Source organism: Delphinus delphis, chromosome 5, assembly GCF_949987515.2.
Source record: "Delphinus delphis chromosome 5, mDelDel1.2, whole genome shotgun sequence".
Taxonomy (NCBI): domain Eukaryota; kingdom Metazoa; phylum Chordata; class Mammalia; order Artiodactyla; family Delphinidae; genus Delphinus; species Delphinus delphis.
In genome coordinates this window covers 3365664-3391467 of record NC_082687.1, presented here as the reverse complement: position 1 = coordinate 3391467, position 25804 = coordinate 3365664, and the positions used below count along the sequence as shown (strand labels likewise).

At 48.6% G+C, this 25804-nt stretch overlaps 1 protein-coding gene across 3 annotated transcripts in view; it reads right to left on the bottom strand.

Annotated features, from left to right (window-relative positions):
- Nucleotides 1-25804, bottom strand: part of FNIP2 (folliculin interacting protein 2) — a 125011-nt gene that overhangs the window by 72436 nt on the left and 26771 nt on the right. The window contains exon 1 of one of the 3 annotated variants that reach the window (XM_060011945.1): nt 22830-24025. The exons of the other annotated variants lie outside the window; for them this stretch is intronic. Within the exon in view, the coding sequence (XP_059867928.1) occupies nt 22830-22876 (47 nt within the window). The 5' untranslated portion in view covers nt 22877-24025. Of the gene's footprint in view, nt 1-22829; nt 24026-25804 lie in introns of those variants that run through there. 3 annotated transcript variants of the gene reach the window in all.

Genomic DNA, 25804 nt, shown 5'->3' with positions numbered 1-25804 from the left:
AATCCCCACTGTCGGCAGCCTGGCTTGGCAAAAAGCACTGTAACCTGAGCCCCAGTGACCACGCCTGCATCCGGCCTGACCAGCCGCCATGAAAGACACCGGGGAGCAAAATCAATGAGATCGGTGCCTACCTCAAAATGCTTACAATCCGACATCGAAGGGCCAACGCACAGACCAATCAGTAAACGCTACTGTCACGGGGATGGAGATAAACATCTACAGAAGGAAGGAGAGGTCAAGTCTGCCTAGCGGGGGTGAAGCGTGGGGCAAGGTCACAGACGACGTGACACCTGGAAAATGGGTGACCCTCTAGGGTAGACTGAGCTCCCAGCTCCAGCGCGGCCACTTTCACCCCAGGTGACTCTGGGAAGGCACCGACTCCAAAGCTCAGCTGTCCCCCAATGCAGCCCTTACCTGCCTCACCAGGCTGCTGGGAAAGACAGAAAATAAGGATGAAAGCACTTTCATAACTGTAACGCAGGCCTCAAAGGTGAGTTCAGATACACGGTCCCTTAACTGAGATCCTTGGGTCCAGATGTTTCAGAATTCGGAATTTTTTTTAATTTTAGAAAGAAGCTTATACCACATATTATATAACAGCTCCTTTAGGGCCTGAGGTGTAATCAAACCCCAACGTCGAACAAATTAGAATCTCACCAGCCCAAGGGATGCATGTTTATGCTAAACGGATTATCAAGAGACTATTATGAATAGTTCAGGTCAGTTTCAACTTTTTTTTCAGAGGTTTTAGGATTTGGGGGCTGTAGGATAAGAGGTTGCTGCCCAGTGTCAAGGCCAGAAGTCCCCTCTACATCACCCCAGATATGAGCAGTCCTAACGAGCTGGCGGTGGAGGCTGACGCGTAGGGAGGCCGGGAGCACGGTTCCCACCGAGACAGCGCTATGAATGTCCACGCCGGTCACGAGCTCACACCACACAGCCTTCATGTAATACGTTCACACAGCAAAGAGAGAACATCATGAGTCAACACACAGCCTGAGGTTTGGGAGCTACGAACAGGGAACTGTGAAACACCGAAGAGGAAAGATGGATCCCACCCATCATTCCTGAGCTCGGGGTGACGTCGAGTAGGACTCGGAAGCAGGTGGAGTCTGTGTGGCGCTCCCGGTCCCCACAGCCCCTGGCCGCGGCCAGGCTGCATGCCAGACGCCTGGCCCCCTGCCCGGACGAACATCTGACCCCAGTGCCCCCTCCTCCGTAAGAGACGGACTGCGGCCAGAATGACCTCCAAGGTCTCAGCCTTCCGACTCTTGACACAAACCATCTACTGGGTGTGCAGAGTACAACTCAGAACAGGTGACCTCAGCCGGGTACGAAGAGGACAGCCACCTTCGTGGACCAACTTCCATCCCTGCGTGGTACCCCTCGCCTTCCTACAGGGAGTCTGCACTGTGATACGGAAGCAGCACAAACGCACCTCGAATCGGCAGAACGTTCAGAGATTGCTGGCAAAGTCTGAAGGGGAAAAGTGCAAGTTCTCTCGAGGCAAGAGTGACGCTGAGTGGGCAGGTGTCCCTGAGGGGCACTGCACCAGCCAGGACGCTGCCCTCGCTGGCTTCCCAGGTTCCGTTGTGGTTATCAACAGGTTCTTCCCTTTCTCCTCTTTAAAAATGTACAGAATTTCTAACTACGGCTCATATTTTCCAAAAGGGTTCCTTGAATTCTTAAAAGAGCACTACTAATTCTTTTCCTGTGTCTAGAAGCTATTTTTTTAAAAAGCAGCTTTGCGATCCACCTCCACGCATGCGTTAATTCACTATTCCCTGAGCTAGTTCTTTCACACTCTTGTCGGCATAACCCAAACCATCGATATGCATCCCTGTATCCCAGGACGGCTGAGATGTAATTTTCACCTCCGCTCAAAGCTAACTTGCATCAACATGATTCCACAGCTTTTCCTGAAGGGAAGGTTTCCCAGCCTCTCCCCCACCCAGGGAAACTGTCTTACTCATAACAGGTAAGTGAATGAATTTCGAAGTAAACATTCAAGACATAGCCTTATACATGAGTTGATTCTAGATCCATTTAACTTGCACACAGATAAGGTCATGATTCTTTTTCCCTAGAGGTCTCTAGAGGTCAGTTTTTCTAGAGGTTTTCAGAGGTTAAAAGCATGATTCTTTCCATAAGATCTTGTGTTTGCAAAATGGGAAAGTCAAACTAAGTAGAAGCTGTACCTATCTTTGGTCGTAAACTATTATCCCTAGAAGAGATGGGTACAGGCGAGTAGGCAGGGGAGGAGTGGGGAGGCAGTGCTGCAGGGCAGGGGCCAAAATAAGGAAAACAGAGAGAGAGTGGGAGAGAGAGAGAGAGAGAGAGATGGGTACAAACACACATACTCACATACTCTTTGACCCAGCAATTCCACTTCAGGAATTAATCCTACAGATCAACTTACATTGGTCCAAATTGATTACGCACAAAAAGGGATCCACCGCAGCACCGTTTGGAGCAGTAAAGGACTGGAGCTAAGTGTCAGCATGGGATGGTACATCCCTACAATGGGGTGCTACACGGATACAACCCCGAATGGGGAACTCTCCTCATGTGATGACAGAATACGCGCTAGGACATCACTTTAACTGGAAAAAAGAAGTATAAAACGCTGTGTATAGAAAGCTACTGTATGTATTTTTGAAAAGGAGACACAAGGAAAAAACTCTGGATTTTATTGTATTTGCACAGAGTGTGTCTAGAAAGACATGTAGCTGTAAGCCTGGTACCATCTGGAGCAGGGGGCTGGGTTGCTGGGAGAGAGAAGCAAGTGGGCCCCTCCCTCCAGGGCACAGGGAGAGGGCTTCCTGACACCACCTGATGCACGTCTGCCAGGGCCGCAGAGCAAGGGAGCTGCAGGCTCGGGCCGGGCAGCCTGCGTTTGCGCCCTGCCTCTTCCCAGCCGTGCGGCCTGGCAAGCACCTCCCTCTGTGCTCCTTGGCAACCCCCCACCTGCAGAACGGGGATGACAGCGGGACCCTCCTCACGAGTGCTGACTTGAGGGTTAACTGCAAAGTGCTTATCGCAGAGCCAGGCCGCTGGTCAGCGTGCTGCAGGGATTCACTGAGCCTCTGCGGCTTTGGGGACTTCCCTGGTGGTCCAGTGGTTAAGGCTCTGAGCTTCCACTGCAGGGGGCGCGGGTTCCATCCCTAGTTGGGGAACTAAGATCCCGCATGCCTCTCGGCACAGCCAAAAAAATAAAAATAAAAAAGTTAAAAAAAAAAAAAGACACTGTGGCTTTTGAATATTTAACCGTATGACTGTACTCTCTCTGGAAAAATTAAAAATAAATAATGAAACTGAGGAATACAGCAGGAACACTCTTTCTTTAAATCCATCCAAGACTCAAGTATTGTCTTAAGACAAACAAGCTCAATGACAGTTTGCTCCAAGAAGCTTCTGAAGCTGAGGCCTGAGGCAGTGGGTGAACTCCCTCAGGGAAACGACCTTAATGGATCAGGGCCTTCAGATTCCATTTCAAACCCGTAGTTCGGCCTCAGACAGTGACGTTTAGTGAGCTTCCTTCTCAGCATCCACACGCCACATTCTCCTGCCCCTTTTCACCCCCTGCTTCCCCCAAAGACACGATGACGTTTCTAAGAAAGTGACGCCTCTTCTCATTTATCCAACCTACTTACAGCTTTCAGTTTGTGATTACCATTCCAGGACTGTACTGAATTGATTTCCACCATATTAAATAACTGTCCATTTTTACCGCATAATCTCAGAGACTAGAGATGCTAGTTTCAGAAGGCCTGACGTCTGGGTGCAGGCAGGGAGGCTGGTGGTGAGAGCCACAGGGCGCCCAAGAAATACCCACCTAACTCCTTTCCAGAATGCACCTGAGCTGGCGTCCACAGATGCCCTGTGAGAGCGGGCACTACACCACGTATTTCATGCTGCAGTTAGGAGACTTTAATAAGGCTGGAACCAGTAAGTGGCAACGGCGGGACTCGAACCAATGTCTCCTGACCCCAAACTCTGCTCTCCCCGCGCTGCTGGGCCATCACCTCCACACCACGAGCAAACCACTCAGCGTCACACGCTCTGCATCCCAAGACCTCACTCTGCGTTTCCCTCTCAGGGTCTAAAGAAATGCTACATTTGAAAAAGAAAAATGCTGATGATACAGTGTTAAGACTGAGAAACAGAACACGGGATTATGTATAGAGTATGACCTCAATTGTGTAGCAAAAATGTGATCAAGCACTTTTTGAAAAGTTCACAAAAACGTCAGCGACTCGTATCACAGACAAAGGATTAATCTCCCTAATAGATAAAGAACAACCAGAAATCAATAAAGATTTGCAAACCAATGGAAAGGTGGGCAATGGACACAGACAGTTCACAGAAAAACAAAAATAAGATGGTCCTTAAACACAGGAAAAGATGCTAACTCTCACTCTTGGAAAGAGAAAAGCAAATTAAAGTCATGCCCCTATCAGATTGGCCAAGATCCAAAAGGTAAGACAGCCCACACGAGAAAAATGCAGGCAGAGGCGCAGATCCGTGCAGGTTCAGACGGAGGGTAACTAACTGGTCACAGCTCTGAGAGTCACCAGTATTGTTAACCTTGGAACTCCGATCCCGCTTCTGGAACTAAACAGACGCAAACGTGTGATTGTAGCTTGTGAGCTAAAAGGAGAGAACTAGAAACAACTGGAGAGAACACGGGCGGGGCAAATTCAATCCCTCCTGCTGGAGGCACCCAGCAGGACACGGTTGGGGTGGGGGTGGAGAGCCGGGTCCCACGGCCAAGTCCACACAGAGGGAGCAGACCCTGGGGCACACACTCCTCCTCCTGTGGAAGAAGGAAGGATACATATTCGTATTTGCTTACTTCCGCACCAAAGAAATGTAAAAAGATTCAGTTTAAGCAAAGTGAGTTTTTAAAAAGTAGGAAGGGGAAGAATAGTTCTGACTTCTGATTGCAAAACTCACTAGAATATTCGGCTCACCCAGGTAAGAAGCGACCTTAGTTTATCAGGAGTGGGTGTTTGCTCCATTGGTTCTGCAAGGGAGTTCCAGACCTTGTGGTCCACGGCCAGCCACGGACAGGAGTGGGAGGAAGCCAACAGAACAAGGCCAGGAGCTGGCCCCACACCTCCTAAGCCTGGTTGTTTAACTAAAAGGCCAAGACGGTGGATGAGTTGGCCTGGAACTGCCGTCCCTGGCTGGGTGGAGAAGACAAGCTTTGCACAAGACAGCACTGGGTCACCGTCCTCCACAGGCCAGCAGTCGGGACCTGAGGCCGGAACACGCGTGATCGCTGCGGAAAGGCCTTGCGGGGGAAGGGGGAGGAAGGGCTCGTGCTCCACGGGGGTCGCCACGAGGTCTCCGTGACTCCACGACGTCGGTGAGGAGGCCCTGAGCCACGCTGGCCAAGGGGGCTGGAGAAATGGCCCCCTGCCGCTTCTCACCCACCCGCCCGCCTGCACCAGGGGGACGCCTGGGACCTGTGTCTGCTGTTCCCGGCATCCAAACTGTCATCTCTTCATCCAAAAAAAAAAGTCCCTATAAAATCTGTCCAGGAATCTTTAGAACAGCACCATTCATGAGGCCCAAAACATGGGAAAAACCTCACGTCCCTCGCTGGATAAATAAAATCCGGCCTATCCACTCGACAGAATACGATTCAGCACTAGAAGGGAACGAAATGCCATTACATGCCCAGAACACGGGTGAACCTTGAAAACATGACGTAAACGTAAGAAGTCAACCACGGAAGAACATACGACATGATGGACTGTACGCTGCTGCTTACAGGAAACGTCCAGAACCAGGCAAATCTACAGAGACAGACAGGGAATGAGTGGCTGCCTAGAGCTGAGGAGACCGGGGGACGACAGCCAACTTCTGTGGGGGGTGGTTTCTTTCAAGGGCCATGAAAATGTCCCGAAGTTGATGTGGTGATGAGTGTATAACCCTGAGGACACAGCACATCCACTTAAGTACGGATAGACTTCAAATGGGTGGATTGTAGTAGTGAGTGACATCTCGATAAAGCTGCTTTAGAAGAAAACGAGATTCCACTTACATTCCCCTTTAACCGACCCTGCGCCAAGGGTGGTGTGCAGTGAGGACGACCATGCACTGCTGGTGGGAAGGGAGTCGGGCACTCACTTCGGAGAATATTGAGTAAAGCCAAAGGGTCACATTTCCTAAAACTTAAACTCCATTTCTTTCACCCTATGAAATCCATGCAGATGTGCAGACAGGGACACATGTGATACTACTATTCACCGCAACATTGTTTATAATAGTAAAATTTGTAAAAAAAAAAAAAAGAAAGGTTCATTAATAGACTAACAGATACATAATTTGTAGCATATTCACACAGTAGAGTGCTATAGTGATTTTGGAATTAACACACTAGAGGTACCTGGAGTTATACAAACGGATCTCAAAAACATGCAGCTGTATAAAAAAGTAAGCTTCAAAATAATACGTACAGTATGATATCCACTTTAAAACGTTAAATACGTGTAACCCAGTACGATTTATGGATACATCCCAGCCAGTAAATGACAGATATGCAGAGGAATGCGAACTACCATATTCAGACCGTGGTTACCTCTGGAAGGAAGGGAGGGAGATGGGGCCCAGGAAGGATGATGCAGGAAGCATCATCTACTTCCCTAATGTTTTAGTTCTTTTTTTAAAAAATCATACATGTGAAGCAAAAGTGGCAAAATGTTAAGATTTAAGAAAACTGGGCTGTGGTTACACATATGGTTAATATAGCATAGTCTGCACTTTCGGTATGACGAATATTTCATAATAAAATGAAAGTGTTACATGGCTTTTAAAATGAGAAAAAAAAGAAATTTATAGCAAACTAATAAAACTGATTACCTGAATGGGATGGGGAAGAAAAAAGAGGTAGGAACAACAAGATTCAGATGGATATTTTTTGTTGTTGAACCAAGTGAATGTATTATGTCTGAAGACACGGAGATAAAATCCTCTTCAAGATGTTAAGGAAAAACGCTCACGTTCATACCCTTTAAGAAGTGACTTAGGAACCTAGAGAAGACGTTAGGGCTGGAGGCCTGCTTATTTTTGCCTCCAGGTTCCCAGCAGAGGCCCAGTTCTGACGAGCCCGCCCACTGGCCTCCCGGGGAAGAGGAATCAATTCTGATGGACAACTTGCCTTCACTCTTTGGCATCCACCTGCCTGCAGAGCACACATGCTGACCTGGTCCTCAACTCCCGGCCTCAGGTGCACGGGGCGCGTCCCGCGTGGCAAGGCCGGGGCGTCCGAGGATGCTGAGAACCAGTGAGCAAGCGGTGCTGACTCCTGAGCGTCGACAGGCCACGGCCCCTTGTAACCCACGCTGCCTGTTTCCCACCTACCTGACCAATTTCTGTGTCTCAATTTTCAAATTCTGTTGCGGAAGGAAAATGGGTCTCCTTCAGACTTCCTCCAAGGAAAATCTCCAAGGAAAATGCCCTCCCAAGGAGACCATCAGATATTTGAACACAAATAGGGTTGTAACGTCAAAAACTGGAAACCTTCACATCCATTCAGAACATACCCAAGATTTTTGAGGCCATCAATTTCAGATACTACAAAGTCATTAAAAATTGTCTTAAAAATGTTTTATTGGGCTTCCCTGGTGGCGCGGTGGTTGAGAGTCCGCCTGCCGATGCAGGGGACATGCGTTCGTGCCCCGGTCCGGGAAGATCCCACATGCCGCGGAGCGGCTGGGCCCGTGAGCCATGGCCGCTGAGCCTGTGCGTCCGGAGCCCGTGCTCTGCAACGGGAGAGGCCACAGCAGTGAGAGGCCCGCGTACCACAAAAAAAAAAAAAAAAAAAAAAAAATGTTTTATTGACATGGGGAAAATGTCGTGGTATAATAGTAAGAAAACAGATTATATATATATATATGTATTATATATTTATAATACATATATATGTAAAATACATATATATCAATATATGGTTTAGTTAACACAGTGCAGCTTACATCCATGTACCAAAAAGGACTGCAAGGAAATAAATCAAAGTATTAATAGGAGTAAAAAGTCGTGTGATAGCACTGCTAGTAATTTAGGTTTTCATTTTTATATTGGCTTGCATTTTCCAAATGCTTTGTAACAAAATTGTACCATTGTGATAATCAGAAAAAATGCTTAAGAAAAATATTAAAAATAAGTTTAGTAACAATATAAAAGAAAAAGATGGAGGCATTTAAAAAGGAGAATGCAACTAGCCTGACATGAATGCAGCCATGTTCTGAAAAATATACCTGTTAAAATATTTTTTAAATATTTCATATACTGGCAATTAACAAGTGCAATTTAAAATTAAAAACACAATACTACTTATACTAGCATCCCCCCACCAAAAGAAATAGTTAGGTATAAATCTAACACAATGTATACAAGATCTATATGAAGAAAACGACAAAACTCTGATAAAGGAAATCAAAGGAGAACTAAATAAATGGAGAGATATTCCATGTTCACGGGTGGAAGACTCAAGGCGTCAGTTCTTCCCAAGTTGGTCTAAAGATTCAATGAAATCCCAATCAAAATCCCAATAAGTTACTTTGTGGATATCGACAAACTGGTTCTAAAGTTCACGTGGAAAGGAGGCACAGCACCCAGGACAGCCAACAGGACATTGAAGGAGAAGAACAAAGTCAGAGGAATGACACTACCCAACTTCAGGGCTTACTCCAGTTACAGTAAACAAGACAGCGTGGTCCTGGTGCAAGAACAGACAAACAGATCAACAAAGAAGAGCAGAGGACCCAGACTCAGAGTCACACACACTCAAATGACCTTCGACAAAGGAGCAAAGGCAACACGTTGTAGAAAAGACAGTCTTTCAGCAAACAGTGCTGAAACAAGTGGACACCCACACTCAGAAGAAAGAATCTCGACACAGACCTTAAACCCTTTACAAAGTTTTAACTCAAAATAGATCACAGACCCCAAATGCAAGACTTTAAAACTCCTAGAATAACACAGGAGAAAACAGATGACCTTGAGCATGGTGGTGACCACACAGAAAGGCACGTTCCATGAAAGAAACAGCTGATGTGCCGGACCTCATCAAAATTAAAACCTCTGGTCCGTGAAAGACAACATCAAGAGAAGAAGACAAGCCTCAGACTGGGAGAAAATATTTGCAAAAGACAATTCCGATGAAGGACTGGTATCCGTAATATACAAAAGACTCGTAAAACTCAACAATAAGAAAACAAACAACCCAATTTAAAAACGGGCAAAAGATCTGGACAGCTCACAAAAGGTGTACAGATGGCCAATCAGCATATGAAAAAGGTGCTCCACAACATATGTCATTAGAGAAATACACATCAAAACAACGAGATACTACCACAGACCCATTACAGTGGCCCACATCCAGAACACTGACAACAGCAAGTGCTAAGAGGCTGTGGAGCAACAGGAACTGTCGCTCGCTGCTGGTGGGAACGCAACCTGGTGCAGCCACTCCGGAAGTTTGGTGGTTTCTTACAAAACTAAATAAGCTCTCACCTTACAACTCAGGAACCATACTCCTTGACATTTACCCAGAGGAATTAAACTTGGGTCCACACAAAACCCTGCACGTGGATGTCTACAGCAGCTTTAGTCACAACTGCCAAAATGTGGAAGCAACCAAGACGTCCTTCAGTAGACGACTGGATAAATAAACTGGTACCTCCAGATGATGGAACATTATTCAGTGCTGAACAGAAATGAGCTATCGAGCCATGAGAAGACATGGAGAAGACTTTAATGCATATGACTGAGTGAGGGAAGCCAACGTGAAAAGGCTACGAACTGCATGATTCCAACCAAATGACATTCTAGGAAAGGCAAAACTATCGAGACAGTTGAAAAGATCAGGGCTGCCGGGGGGTTAGGGGACGCGTGAACAGGCAGAACACAGAGGATTTTTAGGGCCGTGAAACTACTCTGTATGACACTCTATTGATGGGTACGTTTCATTACACGTTTGTCCAGACCCACAGAATGAACGCCACCAAGAGTGAACCTCAAATGTAAACCGGGGTTTGGGGTGATGATGATGTGTCAGTTGCAGGTTCATCCGCTGTAACACATGCTGACGGTAGGGGAGGGGTGAGTGAGGGGCAGGCAGGAGACAGGGGCTCTGAACTTCCTGCTTAACTTTCCAGGGCACCTAAAACTGCTCTAAAACATAGAGTCTATTTTTATAAAAATTCAGTGGTCAAGGGGACTTTTAAAATATAGGAACTGAGTAATAAGCACTGGTTTTAAGTTTGCAATAGGATTATTCTCTGAAGATCATTTAGACTGCTAGAGAATTCCCTGTGAAGACGAGAACCAAGGACACGTTACTTGAGCTTGCATGCGGCCGCCGAAGTCTCTGTCCCTGGTTCAGCAGAAGCGCAGGCCGCCTCCCCTGGGGCCCGTGCGCCCACCTCGGAGGAGGGGGGCCTCGCACCGGGCTCTGCAGAGCCTACCGTGGTCCTCCATCAGCTCTCGTAAAAGCAGTTCACACGAAGGCAGCAGTCACTGCCTGGAGAGAACAATGGTTAGACACAAAGAAAAGAGGCTCCGTGGCAGGAATGTTTGTTCTCAAGCAAAGGCCAATGGGCGAGAGGCTGGGGGGCAGGCAAGCTGCGCCTTCCTCTCCCACCACAGTGCGCAGCTGCAGGCCCGACCGCCCACTCACGGGCCCGCGGAGGACCGCCCACTGGCTGCATCCCTCGGGCATCACTGGTTAGGGTGCACGCCAAGCATGTTCCTGCCTTAGGAGCTCTGCACTTACTCCTCCCTTTCCTGAGAATATGCTTCCTCAAATGCCCACGTGGCTTGCTCCCCAGGTGAGACGGTTATGACTCCCTCGGTTGCCAAGGTCCTCACATCTGTCTGACATCCCTGGGTCCTGTCGGTTCCTGACAGACAGTCGGCATGTTGGAGCTGGAGGGGCTCAGACACCCCATCTGGTGGTCCCAGACCCGACTCTTCACTAGACCTAACCCCAGAGGCTCTGCGTGTTTGTTTGTAATGAACAAAGCTTCCCAGGCTCCACTTCCAGGAATTTGTCCGGTGGATCTGAAGTGAGGCTCCGGAATCCACATTTTAAGAACACACCTTTGGGGATCACCCGCCCGGTCCACCACTTTAATTTCTTTTAGAAGAGAAAACAGAAAGACAGAGAGATGAGGTGACCACCCAGAAGACACAGCGAGTTCCAGCGAGGGGAGATGAGCCTGAGATGGTGAGATCAAGGCAGAGCAGGTCCCAGATCAGAGGAGCTTTCCCTAAACCTGGTGCCACATTCTATGTTCTCACATGTTAGGAGTGAGTTTCTTTAAAAAATCACTAAGTGGAAAAACTAGCTTAGCTCTACCAAGGTTTTGGGTTTTTTTTTTTTTTCTTTTGTTTGCCTTTGGGGAGGGGGAGGCATGAAAGTGAAAGAAAATGTCATAGTGAGAAAAAAAAAAAAAGACCGCATTTTAATTCACATCTGTTCTGTGAAGACCCGAGAGTAGTGTTTTGTGGGTTATTTTTAACCTTTCTGAACTAAGAAAGGTCAGAGAGTCAGAGGAGGAGGAAACCCTTCAAGATGTAGATGTCTGACGGATGCGCAACACTCCACATAAAGCCGGGATCCCACGGAGGGGAGGCGCGTTGCCGGGAATCCCCCGGCTGGGTCCCCCTTGGTGAGGTCTGGCTGGGAGTCTAATGACATCAGGCGGGTCACGGGTTATCGCTCTCACCAGCTCCCACGAGGCCTGCTTCCCCTTGTTCAGCGGTTATTCAGCTTCTGTTACTGTAACAATAAGGCGATAAGGCGAGCCTCAGCCTGACTCACAACAGGACTCACCAGGAGACCCAGGAGCCGTGGCCATGCACCCCGGCCAGCAGAGCTTGGGGAAAAGCCTTCGGCTGCCGCCCGGCGCCTCGCTGTGGACCCCACAGCTGGAGGGACCTGCCTTCTGCCTGGAACACTGTCCCTCTCCACACGGTTCTCTACGGTGACGAGTAACAAGGGCTTCACCCTGCCTGTCGTCGATACTTATCAGAATAAGAGCCAGACGGAGTGTCAGCCAGTTGGCAGCTTACATGCGGCAGCCCCCGTACGGAGGCTGCTCTGATTCATCCCTGAGAGATGCGGCCTCAGAGATGAATGTTCTCTGAATCTCAAGCAGCAGGGCTCTGCAGCAACTTCTGCATTCCTGCAGCCATTCACTCATCCTCAGATGACACCTCGAAATCCCATCCACCAACCAGTGCAAACAGACTCTCTTAACGAGGCAGAGAAAACCTCGTGGCACAGGAAGTCAGTGAAAAGGGAAGGCAGGCAGGGAGGTCAGGGAACGTGTGGGGCAATGCCCAGGCATCTGGGAGAGTCCCCCCGCCCGCCCCCGCGTCTGCAGCCCCCTGTGGAGTGGGTCACCAGCACGGGGCTGTCAGCTGGCCCGGGCGGGGCTCTGCCTAGGCCCTGCACTCAACCTGTCCGGCAGCTCCATCTCCTAAGCAGGAAGGTTTTCACGGTGTTTCTAGGTGGAAAGCACAGTGAACACCCCCCGCCCCTCCCCACCCCAGCCTGCCTGACCCTCCCTTTAGTAGCCTTTTACTAAAATCTTCAGAACCCCAAGTACCCTAAACAAAGACGGTGGTGCAGTCACGGGCAGCGTCTCTCCGTGAGGCGCGCACCGAGGAAAACACAGCCCGGTTTCTGTATTTGTCTTCTCCGTAAGATCCTTGCACAGACAAGCGAAGGCTCTACCTTTTTCAGTAAAATTAGCTCATCCAAATCGTAGATCAATCAGAGATCTACACTCATTACTTCTGCTCCCTCCGTCCTGGTGACCGTAAAGCAGTACAACGGATCTCTTCTGAATCTAAATGTCAAGATGTGAAACTTCAGGCACCACTGACTCTGAAGGGCTGTTTCACTTCCTCCTCGGCATGTGTGGGATACACTTTTCAGGGCCAAGATGTGTCGAATTTTCTCCTGCCATCAGAGAAACAGCAGCTCACGGATAAACATGGCAAATCCTCCCAGAGTCCGCATATAAGCAGCCCTATGGATGTATCTAACTTGCTGGGAAAGCTGGGAAAATCAAGTTATTAGCAGCTTTAAGAAAGCAGATTGGAAGCAATTACATTTGAAGCCCAGCATCGTAGTTCGGAGTTCCCAGGTCTGAAATGTTTCATTCCACAAGAACCACGGAGGGAAGATTGAACGTTTCTCTCTCTGCCCTGCACTGCGCCAGGTTTACACCGTGCCACTGTTAGGTACCTGGCACCTCTCCACCGTGTTTGTGGTATCTTTCTCTTCACCTTTGCCTAAGTGGAAAATCATGAGGAGAGAAGGAAAAAGCGAAAAGAAGAAACTGCTCATCAGCATGCTCGGCTAAGACGACCACCCGAAACTGTGGATTTAAGGTAACCCAAGAGCAAAGCAGGCGTTGGGAGTCACACCTGGCTGGCTGCCACCTGACCTGGACACACAGACAACTCGTGAGCACTTGGGTGCTCAAGCGCCTAACGATGATTCACTCCATCCTGAGACCAACCCGAGTCCCAGAGAAACTCAGGAAACCAAGCACAGTACTGCACACAACGCACACCTTTTCCAGGCTGTACAAAGGGGAAGAGAAAGTGGGAAAGGGACCAAGACAACTGGTCCAACGAGAGATGAATTCCAACTAAATGACACACACGTCACCACGGTACAGAAGTCTAAAAACGTCTCAGCACCTGAGAAGTAAACCTAAAGGAAATTAAACTAAGGAAAGGAGCTAATGGATGTGAAAACTTCTTGTTAAGTTAAAAGTACTGTTTACATAAAAATGATTAAAATCCTGCCTCAAATAGCAAATTCACTGAAAGTGAGAAGCAGAAGTTCATACCGAAAACTTTAGAACTTCTGTAAGAATTGGTGTGGCCCTGCACGTCGCCACCTTCTCATGTGGGTGCCACCCCTGGAACCCCAAATACCTACTTGGGGGAATCCAGAATTGCCTGAATAACAGGAATAGGAAGTTCAGAAGGTCCTGATGTTACCCTGTACAATCTCAGAGAAGGAGAGAATTTCAGAAGTAGTCTGAACCAGCTACACAGCTGAACAGTTGAGAGTGAGACCCAGGAAAGGAGGGGACTCGCCAGGGTTACACGGCCTCCGTGCAGCAGAGCTGGGATCAGGGTCGGATCCAGGTCAAGACTCGAGACGACTGAGTGTCAACCCACCACCGGCTCCTCCTGCCACTCAGCCGTCCTTTCTAGATGAGACACAGACACGGAGAGCACACAAGTGGAACTCGTATCTGAACACCACGCGAACCTCTGTGACCGAGTGGACAGCACGGGATTTTCAATCTGTGAGCGCCTACCCTGCGGGGGACTATATACCATTTTACTAAGTTTCCATTGAAGAAATACAACAATTTTTACATGACAGAAATCATATGCTGATTACCTGTCAACCAAGAACGACCTTTATGGGATAAGCAGTTTATGAGTCATAGTGATTTTGAGAAAACTCGTACAAGGAAAAAAGCAGAAACATTTAAGCGAATTTAGAAACTTACACTAATCACGAGAATCAGAGCTTACTCTTTGGCCCTCCTCACTGTCTATCTAACTAAAATTTTGGAATGAAATGCACTTCCCAAAGAACTTTTCTGTTTCACTGAATGCACTAAAATTCTTTACAAGTAGTGTTTCAATTAAGAGCTACTACTAATAAAATGAATGAATTCTTCCAAAATGGATGAAATAATCAACCTAAAAGAATACGGCAAGTCATGGAAGCAGCCTAAATGCCCACTGACAGAGGAATGGATAAAGAAGATGTGGCACATATATACAATGGAATATTACTCAGCCATAAAAAAGGAACGAAATTGGGTCATTTGTAGCGATGTGGATGGACCTAGAGATTGTCACACAGAGTGAAGTAAGTCAGGAGAAAAACAAATATCGTATATTAACTCACATATGTGGAACCTAGAAAAATGGTACAGATGAATGGGTTTGCAGGGCAGAAATAGAGACACAGATGTACAGAACAAACGTATGGACATCAAGCAGGGAAAGCGGCTGGGGGGTGGTGGTGGGATGACCTGGGAGATTGGGATTGACATGTATACACTAATATGTATAAAATGGATAACTAATAAGAACCTGCTGTATAAAAAATAATAAAATAAATCAACAAAAGTACAGAATGAAAACCAAAATAAATAAATAAGTTATATGGGCAAAAAAAAAAGTATGTAATTACTGATTACCAAAGATAAAAAACAACGTGTTTTTCTTCCCCCAAAAGGTATTATTAAATTTACGGTGAAGTAATTGAGAAATATGTACCACAGAATTAGCAGGAGTTTGGAATAAAGCGCTATTTGCACATCAGGAAAAGAGGAGAATACAGCCAGAACAATGCTATTCCTTTGATGGGCTGCATCAGGAGCCCCGGTTCATCCCAGCGCCTTCCTTCCTGCCCGTGGAAAGGATTTTCCAGAAGAGGAAGCCCGGGCTCTCCGTCACCACCCACCTCCAGCTGGAGACGCCCAGCCCTCCACACACCGTCCAGACTGAGAAGTGAGGCCCCTGGCCCCGCGCCCCATCTGTCAGCGTGCCGATCCTTCGGCGCCGCACCTCCTTTCCCCGACAGCCCCTGTGGGACCACAGCTCAAGCTTCCACACAGGACAGGCGGCACCGCTGCTTGCAGGCGGCTCCAGCAGCGGCAAAGGAAGGGTCAGGAGGAAGCACAGGGCAGCAGAATCCAAACAGCCACTAGGAAGTGCCCATCCTCTACTTTTTCCGTAAAGGGAGGACGTGTCTGCACACCTACCAGCCACCCCGTGCCTGTCTGCAAACTGAAGTTTCCCATCAACACGCTTTTATCTCCCTGGTGCCCAGTGAATTACAGAAACATTTCTCTGAGATTCTGAGACAGAACTGAAGTTTCAAACCTGTTGTCGAGTTCCGGGGGATCGGTGACCCTTCCCACCGTGGCGCACTTGCAAATCCTCGAGCGCGCAAGTGTCCCGTGCGTCTGCCCATCGCTCACACCCCCAGCCGCGTCCCGCCGGCCCCCCGGCCGGGCTGTGGTCCTGGCTGAGCAGCCACACATCTCCTCGGCGGGCCAGCCCTCTTCTGGGTGGTCCTGACTCTCCGCGTGGACCTGGAAGGTCCCGTTGTTGGAGGATTTCCTCAGTGACCAGCTGTGCTTTAAATGACCCCTGCGCTCCCCGTACACGAGCTCCCCGGCTGCAGCCTACTAATTTCCTCTTCCAGAAGTTACACAAAAACAAAACAGGAACATTCGCTTGTTAGGTAAATTAAGCCCTCCGATGATTTGGGAAGTCAGATGCATCCCTCACACTGTAAAACACGCTCTCAGCAAAGCCATTACAATCTGACAAGTCCAAGTCCCACTTCCTACTTCTGTTCCTGGGTTTGTGCTCCGGTTACAAAGGACAAAAACACTCAACCGGCTGAGCAGCTCAGACTGACTCATTCCATCTGTGGCCCTGCTGGGGATGACGTCGTAGCCAATTAATTCATCACAAGACCTCTGAATATGGCTCACAGGGCTCACAGGGCTGTGAGAGAAATGCAGTGACTCGCCTTCAGCTGCAAGGTTGTTCTGACACTGGCCACCACCCTGTGAATGGCTCTCCTGTGACCAAGTGTCAGCTGACAGGTCCTACTCTGCAACCTTGCAAAACGGCCCAGAGCAAGGGAGAGAGATGGTTACCCTCAGCAGACGGACGTAGGGCTTAATGCACAGGGGGTGACATGGGGGTGGGTGGGCAGGGACGCATTCTGGCTTTAATACCAGTATAGAATTTAATTTATTTATGCAAGAAAAGCAATAATAAGCTGAGAAGCCATAAACCCTCACAACTCTTGCACTGGATTCTTAATTCCTAAGCATATTCAAGCTGAGAGAGCCCTGAACTAGCAGAACCCAAGAACAAAAGCAGTTCAGTTTTGACTTCTGACATGAATATACTTCAACTGTAAAATGAGAATAATACTATGGTATCATATATCAATATGATATATCTGTGATATATTGATATATACTGATATATCACATACTTCAGTATTTTATATGATACATATTTTATATTTTGTTATATTTTAAGAAATATATTTTATATACTTATATTTTATGCATTTGATATATTACATATTTCCATATGATTTTTATGATACATATTTTACATTTTTGTTATATGTTGTGATATATATATGCTATTTTATGATACACGTTTATATTTTACACATTTTATATGACATATCGATATATCATACGTATCAATATTATTTTTCCATAGTATTGTGAATTCATGGAAAAAATAATTTTCTCTTTTAGAAGAAATAAAAAGCACTGGTCCTTAAAACACAGGTCAAGTCTTGATACAAAAAACTACAAGGGTCTGTCCCAACTTGTTTTCCTCTTGTCATCCTGGAATCTGGCTGAAGAAAATATTAACAGAGCCCTAAAATCTGATGAGCCCTCAGCTGGGTCTTTAGTTTGAGGAAATAAAATCCATACTTCATGGCAAGACAAGAAAAATTTAAAGATAAAATGTTCCTCTGCCCGTGTGGGCCTCCTTGCTCCCCGCCGGCAAGCTCCGTGTGTCCGCACTGACCACACCTCCTTAGGAGACTACATTCCTTCTTAATCCTGTGCGGGGTCTGGATGACGCTCTACTAACTCTGCGTGCAGATCTGGGTTGTGTAAACTGTCTATACGTCATCCGACGTGTAACCCTTTGTCTCACAAATGTATCTAGCTGTGCCGTGACCTCTAACGGGCGGGGCGGTCCTCACAGCTTTCTGAGAGACCGTCTCCCGGGTTATAATCCTCAGGTTGGCTCAAATAAAATTTTCTCTTTCTTTCTTAGATCGACTATTGATTAATCTTTCATCGACAGGCTTCAGAGGGCTTTTAAGTGCATCGACACACGGCAGCCACACATATTTCACTCTGCAAGCGTGACGAGGTCTAACGGTCTCGTGGCAGAAGTCTCAGTTACCTGAAGACTTTACTGTATATGTGCCCCTAAAGTTCCTCTGTAACAAACCCACAGAAGATCTTAACTACCCCCTCCTCTGAGAGAGAAAGACTGCAACACACCTACGATGGTGACCGGCTCCTCTGCGGCACAGGCTCAAATGACAGACAGGACCAGGTTGGGAGAAAGTGAATCCATTTCTCCAGGGAGGGAACATTTGGAGCTCAAGGCTTAACTTCAGCGGCCACGGTGAGCTCATGGGTTCCTCTTTTCTTCCTCTGAACTGTCTGGAAAACCACTCTCGCTTTTTTACAAGAGGAACTGAGAGCACCTCAGCAGCTCTAACCTGTCCACCTCGGCCCAGGCAGCCCAGCAAGCAAAGGTCAGAAGGAACCCCCTGCACCATCACGCCCACCTGACAGGAGGCCCAAGCGAGGTCCCAGGCAGATGCCTCCAGCTCACCAGGGCCTGGCTTGCCTTGTCTAAAATCACGGCAGAAATGAAAGCATCGTTCCATGCGGATGGGGGCAGGGCCTTTAAAAATGCCCAAGGAGCTAGATTCTATAAAATCTGTAGAGGAAACGCTGGGGGAACACATCCCACTTTCTATGTGTAAAAAAACAAATTCACTTTTAAAACTTCAGTCTCTAAAACTTATTTATCCAGGCCCTGATGAAAGGACATAAACCCTTTCTAAATATGTACTCTGGACATACACCTTCCTAGCAGTTAGCCGCAAAGCCGTTCAATCATTCTAACATTTTACATCTTCCCAAGGCTTCAAACACTGTTATAAAAATGCAATTGTATCCCCTATCCAGACGATGTGAACACTTTTTTTTTTTTTTGCGGTACGCGGGCCTCTCACTGCCGTGGCCTCTCCCGTTGCGGAGCACAGGCTCCGGACGCGCAGGCTCAGCGGCCATGACTCACGGGCCCAGCCGCTCCGCGGCACGTGGGATCCTCCCAGACCGGGGCACGAGCCCGTGTCCCCTGCATCGGCAGACGGACTCTCAACCACTGCGCCATCAGAGAAGCCCCGATGCGAACACTTTTAAACGACAAGAATAATAAGAAAATGACGTGGTTACAAAGGACATTTGGATGAAATAAGGATGGAACTGCATTGGGAAAGAATCCCCTTAAACAGAAACTGAGCTGACTGGCATGGGAAACTCTGACCCAAACTCAGCCTTCACCTAACGTGCCAGGATGAGCAACAGAAGGAATCAGCACGGTGCCCTATAGCCTTTGTATCGAGACTTAAGCTGTGTTTCGGTGACGGGTGCTTTTCCTTTCTCCATCAGTGTTTCTCCCTAACTTCAGCCAGCACAGCTTGAGCCTCCATTTCCCCCGTAGGCGGTGCTCAAACTTCACAGGCTCCTAAATGCCCAGTGATGGGCCAACCCCACCCCCGGTTTCCAATTCAGCAGATGCGGGGTGGAATCTGAGAATGCGGTTCTAACTAGTTCCCAGGAGCTGCCGCTCCTGGCCTGGGAAGCACCTGCTGGAGAACCACTTCCCCAGTGAACAGCCCAGCTTCCCCGTGAAGACGTCCCAGGCTTGAATTCTGCCGTGATCTTCCAAAAACACACTTTTAACACTTAACACATAACTGCTTGGCAGTAGAGAAGTATCTGCATCTTATGATGCTACCCAGATCATACATTCTTTGAGGATAAAAACTGGGTCTCAAGACCAGTTCCCTCTGTGCAGGTCTCACACATGACCTCTTAATTGGGTTAGCACCACTGAGTATTTACATTAAAACTAGGGCATGAATCCAGCCACAGAAAGCTGCCTGCCTCTTGACAGTGTCTTCTGAGCACAGGGCGCCGCGTGCGCTCAAACTCTCCCTCTCTCTCTTACTTCGCGCAGCACAAGTTCCTTTAGAAGCTTTAACATCTCGCGTTCACTCCAATCAACGTGACTTGTGCTATTTTACCATTTAACGTTTCCATTTAATGTTTCCCCCTTAAGAACCCTAATTCCACAGTCCAAAATCTGATTGTATGTAATAAAGTAGAGATGTGCATCAAAACCACTACCACTGTACTCAAAGGGGATGCCACAATATGGCTCTAAACTGCTTTACATTTAAATGGGAGCTTTAAAATTTCTTCAGTAAATGGAAAAACAAGTAATAATGATACTGTCATATCCATTCTTCTGAGACACGAGAGCAGTGCGTGGAGTAGGTGAGAGAAAGGTAACATCCTGTTCAACCTTGACCCCGCCTCCTGTGACCTCCTTCTTCTCTTTCCCAAAACGGAATCCTCTCCTACGGGCTCCATCGCTCGTTACCACGCTGGATCCCCTGCTTTTCCACAGAGGGTAACATGCACGCGACCATTCATCGCGGCCCCTCCTCATGGTCAAGCTCTCCATCTCCCCACATGGCTCAGCCGGGCTCACATGCTGGGAGAAGCGTCCCCGGTCACCCGCTGGCCCCAGCAGCCCACCCACAGCTCTGCACGCTGGCTGGAGCAGCTGCCGCCCTCACGGACACCGCCCCGACGGGCGAGCTGTGTCACAGGCTGGAAGAGAGGATGGAGCAGCGTGGCAGCGTGAACCCATTGGCCACGTGCGCAGAAGGCAGGCTCCTGGTTCAGGTCTGTGAGCTGCATCTGCCGCGCTTCCAACCTCACAGCCCAGGACTGGACCCAATGGTCCCGGAGAAGAGCAAAAGCGCCACTTAGACCACACGAGGCAGGTTCCTGGCACTCAGGATCCCAGTCCAAGCCAGGACCTCTCTCCAGTCCTTCCAGCGTGGCGCTCCGGGGCCACCTCCAGCCCCCAGGACCTCTCTCCAGTCCTTCCAGTCTGGCGCTCCGGGGCCACCTCCAGCCCCCAGGACGTGGCGGCCGAGGACGACTCCATCCCCAGCCCTGACTCAGAGTTGGGAGAATTAAAGCGTCACCCTTCAGGTGACAAAAAACAGTGATCACTGTGTGTAAAGAAAAATCAACTCAAAAACCACAGCTGAGACGTGGGTTTGCAGAGAGAAAACACGAAGGCCTAACACAGTGCCCCCAAAAGTCCAGGCTCATCAGTCTTACCTAATGACTCTCCCTCTGCCTCTTCACACTACCTTGATGAAAAGAAGGGAAGCATAAACGGAGAGGAGGGGTGGCGGGCAGGGTTTAGGACCCACAGCCGCGGCAGCGGACCCTCTGACGGGCTCATCCCCTCCCTCCCTCATGCCTTTCCCACACCCAGGAATGACTGAGAGCAAGCCCTCCTACCAGTGGCTCTCGAAGCGCGGTCCCCAGCAGGAGACACCAAGGAAGTCACAGGATGTTCGTAAACTCCTTCTTGATCTGGGCACTGCTGCTGTGAGCAGGCAGCCAGCAGAACACGTACATTTCCTGTCTGTATATTCTCGCCTCCAACAAACACATTAAAGGACGCTCAGCGTCACTAATCATCAGAGAAATGCAAATCAAAGCCACCATGAGGTACCACTTCGCACCGGTCACAACGGGCATCATCAGAAAACCTACAAACAAGAAATGCTGGAGAGGGTGTGGAGAAAAGGGAACCCTCTTGCACTGCTGGTGGGAATGTACACTGGTGCAGTCACTACGGAGAACAGTACGGAGGCTCCTTAAAAAACTACAAATAGAGCTGCCGTATGATCCAGCAATCCCAATCCTGGGCTTATATATCCGGAGAAAACCGTATTCAAAAAGATACATGCACCCCAATGTTCACTGCAGCACTGTTTACAATAGCCAGGACATGGAAGCACCCTAAGTGTCCATCGACAGATGAATGGATAAAGAAGATGTGGTATATATATACAATGGAATATTACTCAGCCATAAAAAAGAATGAAATAATGCCATTTGCAGCGACATGGATGGACCTAGAGACTGTCATACAAAGTGAAGTAAATCAGACAAAGACAAATATTATCACTTCTCTGTGGAATCTAAAATATGACACAAACGAACTTGTCTACGAAACAGAAACAGACTCACAGACATAGAGACAAACTTATGGTTACCAAAGGGGAAAGGGGGAGGGGGAGGGATAAATTTAGAGTTTGGGATTAACAGATACACATTACTACATATAAAATAAACAATGAGGACCTACTGAATAGCAGAAGGAACTACAGTCAATATTTTCTAATGACCTATAAGGGAAAAGAATCTGAAAATGAATACATATACGTATGTATAAGTGAATCACTTTGCGGTACACCTGAGACTCACACAACATTGTAAATCACCGACACTTCAATGAAATAAGTTAATTAAATTTAATAAAAGTATCACATTTGAAAAAAGAAGGCCTCCTGCTGGGCTAGAGCTATGGACTCAGGCAGGGGGAGGCAGCATGCTTTCGGGGAACGGGCTTGCAGACAGATGCGGGACGAAGACCACGTCTGCCAGGACGTGGCTGCTGGAGCCTCCGCCCACCCTCAGGACGGCAGTCAGTGGGCGGTGCCCACCGGACCTGCGGAAGCCCACCAGACGAGCTCGCACTCGGGAAGCCCGGCAGCGCGCAGCCAGCCACGCGGGCAGTGACAACCCGCTGGCTCGCCGGTCACAGGGAGTGAGCGGCACTGATTTCTGCAGCAGACGGGCCAAGGCGCCAACCGCCATGGGCCGGGCAAGCCGGGACTCGGGGCACCCTTGCCAGTGCCAGGGGAGCCATGCCTCCCCCCGGCCGGCCTCGGTCCTCGGTCCTCAGGGGCGGATGTCCCCTCCTCCATCCAGGAGGAGGCTGAATGTCCCCGGCTCGACAGTCATGTCCGAGTCTCTCTCCTCCAGCTCTGACCCCGGCCCCGACACGTCCAGATTCTCACTCACTCAGTCCCAGTCTGTGCACTGCGGTGACCAAGTCTCTCGTGGGACATCTCGCCGGCAATGAACCCTGCCCCGAGAACAGTCCCCGCGCAGGAGCACCCCTCCCGGGCACTGCTCCGCCCTCCTCTCCCGACCTACCCAGCTAAGGCTCGGACTCCTAAACGGAGGGACTTTGATCCATACCAAGTTAGACGGAATGGACAATAAAATCAACCGATATGACTGCTTTGATTTAAAATGAGGAGGCAGCGGAGAGAGAACTGAGCTTTCAGATTCAGATCAAAGCTATTTGAAAGTTCACAGCTCTGTGCAGTCCCGATCATGATCCAGATTATTCCCACTCCCGTACCCCCGGACTCTGAGGACAGAGCACTCAGCGCCCAGCATGGAAGAGGCTCTCAGCCACTGAAAGAATGAATGCATGTGTCATGCCTTCCTGAAATCTGTGAAACACAGAAAAATTCTGATGTTACAAAGCCGAATAAAAAGAACCGGATACAACACAAAATGGTGGAGGCACTCTGATAACTAGCGTGAGTCCAGAAAACCAAATGCAGAAAAAGGAACCAAAAAGAAACTTCAGAACGGCTGTGCGCAGCGAGACTCAGAATGCTTTTCCTGTTTCAAGTCTCCATTTTCCATTTTTCAACAACAGCTATGCCTTACTCACAAACTACGGGGAAAACGACTTCACGTTTTTAAACTCTTGCTGCCAAACCAGTAATGATCACTTCACTTCTCTGTTCTATAACAATTCTGAGGGCTTTATTGTAAGGAAATGGTCAGAGTCAAAACAATCTCAGATGGCTGGAAGGAAAAGCAAAGCACGTACACTATGAGACTGCTGTACTACTTACACAGCTTTTCCTTCCGTGTGATTGCTATCAGTAATACTTACATAAGCCAGCAAAGGTAGAGCGCTGCAGCTGTAGACTCCTTTAAAGCACCTAACTAAAAACAAAACTCCCCAATTTCCCTTTATTTGGAGACTCAGCTTAGTACCTAGCAGCAGCACAACGTGCATTAACAACGAGAGGATTTCTTTTTTTCTTTTTTTTTTTTTTTGCGGTACGCGGGCCTCTCACTGCTGTGGCCTCTCCCATTGCGGAGCACAGGCTCCGGACGCGCAGGCTCAGCGGCCATGGCTCACGGGCCCAGCCGCTCCGCGGCATGTGGGATCTTCCCGGACCGGGGCACGAACCCGCATCCCCTGCATCGGCAGGTGGACCCTCAACCACTGCGCCACCAGGGAAGCCCCAACGAGAGGATTTTTAAGCTGCACACAAGGAAAGGAAAGGTGAGACTCCAGGAGGTCCCCAAGCTTGTTAAGTGAACAGGTGGCTCTGAGGAGGCTCGCAGTGAAACTGGGGCTCTAACTGCTTTGTACCTCAACCTTAACAGCAAGGGAGACGGCAGCCAGGCTCGCTAGGGCCGGGTCAGAGGTTCTCTGGGGTGACACTCTCCACCCGCGAGAAGGAGCACTGCTTGTTTTGCCATCGCAGTGAAGTGATTCACTCTTCCTGGAGTCAGCCTGATAACCGGCAATTCAGAGACAAGCTTCTGTCACTTTTTTAGGCCCAGTATCAGACCTCGATCTACAACCCTCCCTCCCTATGACTTTTACAGCCTGGCCCGGCCCCCCTCCCCCGTTTCTCAGAAATTAACGACAACCAGGATTACTTTTAAGACTTCCAGAAGTTAGAAACACACTGGTGACAACGGATTACACAACTTTTAAAGTTTAACTCTGACTCCGGGCCAGGCTGCCACTAGCGTGTGGACCTGAGCAAAGTGTCAGCGGGCCGGGTCGGGGAAGAGGTTCGGGGCTGAGCTCCAGGGCCGGGGTGTCGGCCCGGGAATCACCCTCTGCAAAGCATGTGACCGGGGCACACGGTGACAGAGTCAGGCGGAAGAGTCAAGTCCTGTCCAGCACAGCGCCTCACTCGACTTATTAGACCTCAAGCAGCTCTGCGGGATGGCCAGGTTTCAGGGGTCCCATCTCTCCTTTCAAAACTGCCTTAATTCTCACCCAAACTGTGTAACTCACGAGAAGTAAGTTTTGAGAAATACCTAGGAAGGGGCTCCCCGTCTGTCTCCGTCTCTCTTCCGTTGAACATATAGCTATAACATCATTAAACTTTTCCGTTGGTGCTTTGAAGCAGATGCTGGATTGCTCGGGGTACAACGCAGAGCTGTACGAGCAAAGGCATGTCCTAAGGTGCTGTCCCTATTGAGACACGGCAGCTCACACCCCCAGGCCACAGCCGAAGCTCCAGCCCCCCTGGCTGAGCACACAGACCCCCTTGCAGGAGGCCCTCCCATCGTTCTGGAGCCCCTCACAGGCCTTGTGCTATTCAGGTAAACTACACGCCTGTGTCGCACGCTGGACTGGTCTCTGATCTCCCTGGAGAAGAACTCTGTTGTGAAAAGGACTTTCCCCCCGCCCACCCTCTCTTACATTTATAACATTTTTAAAAATGCTTTGAAGCATTTATAATTTTTTTAACATTTATAACATGGGGATACAGCTATTTATCTCACAGAGGAATAAAGAATTCAATCAAATTACTGTTAATGGTATCACACCAACAACTATTATTATTCTAACTATTATAGCCATTGGGATAATTTTGTAATTACTAGGAGCTACCAATTAAACCGTGCTGTAATGAAATGAACCACCAAATAAGATGAAAAAAAAATAAAAAGCAATTGACGCTCTTCTACAATTTATCAAGATAATCTCATTGGTTTTGCAGAATAATTGGTGACCTTGCCTTGGAAACACGCTCTCTAACGACGAGGGCTCCATTCATTCACCCCTTCAGACGCTGATGCGCCAGGCCCCGTTCAGGATGCTGACGACACAGAGGAAAGTGGCATGAGTGTGGGAACAGTCTCGAAGCAGGTGTGCGATGGGTGACGGGGCCGTCCGTGTCCTGGGGGGTGGGAGGGGGAGAGAGGGTCTTCCTAGAAGT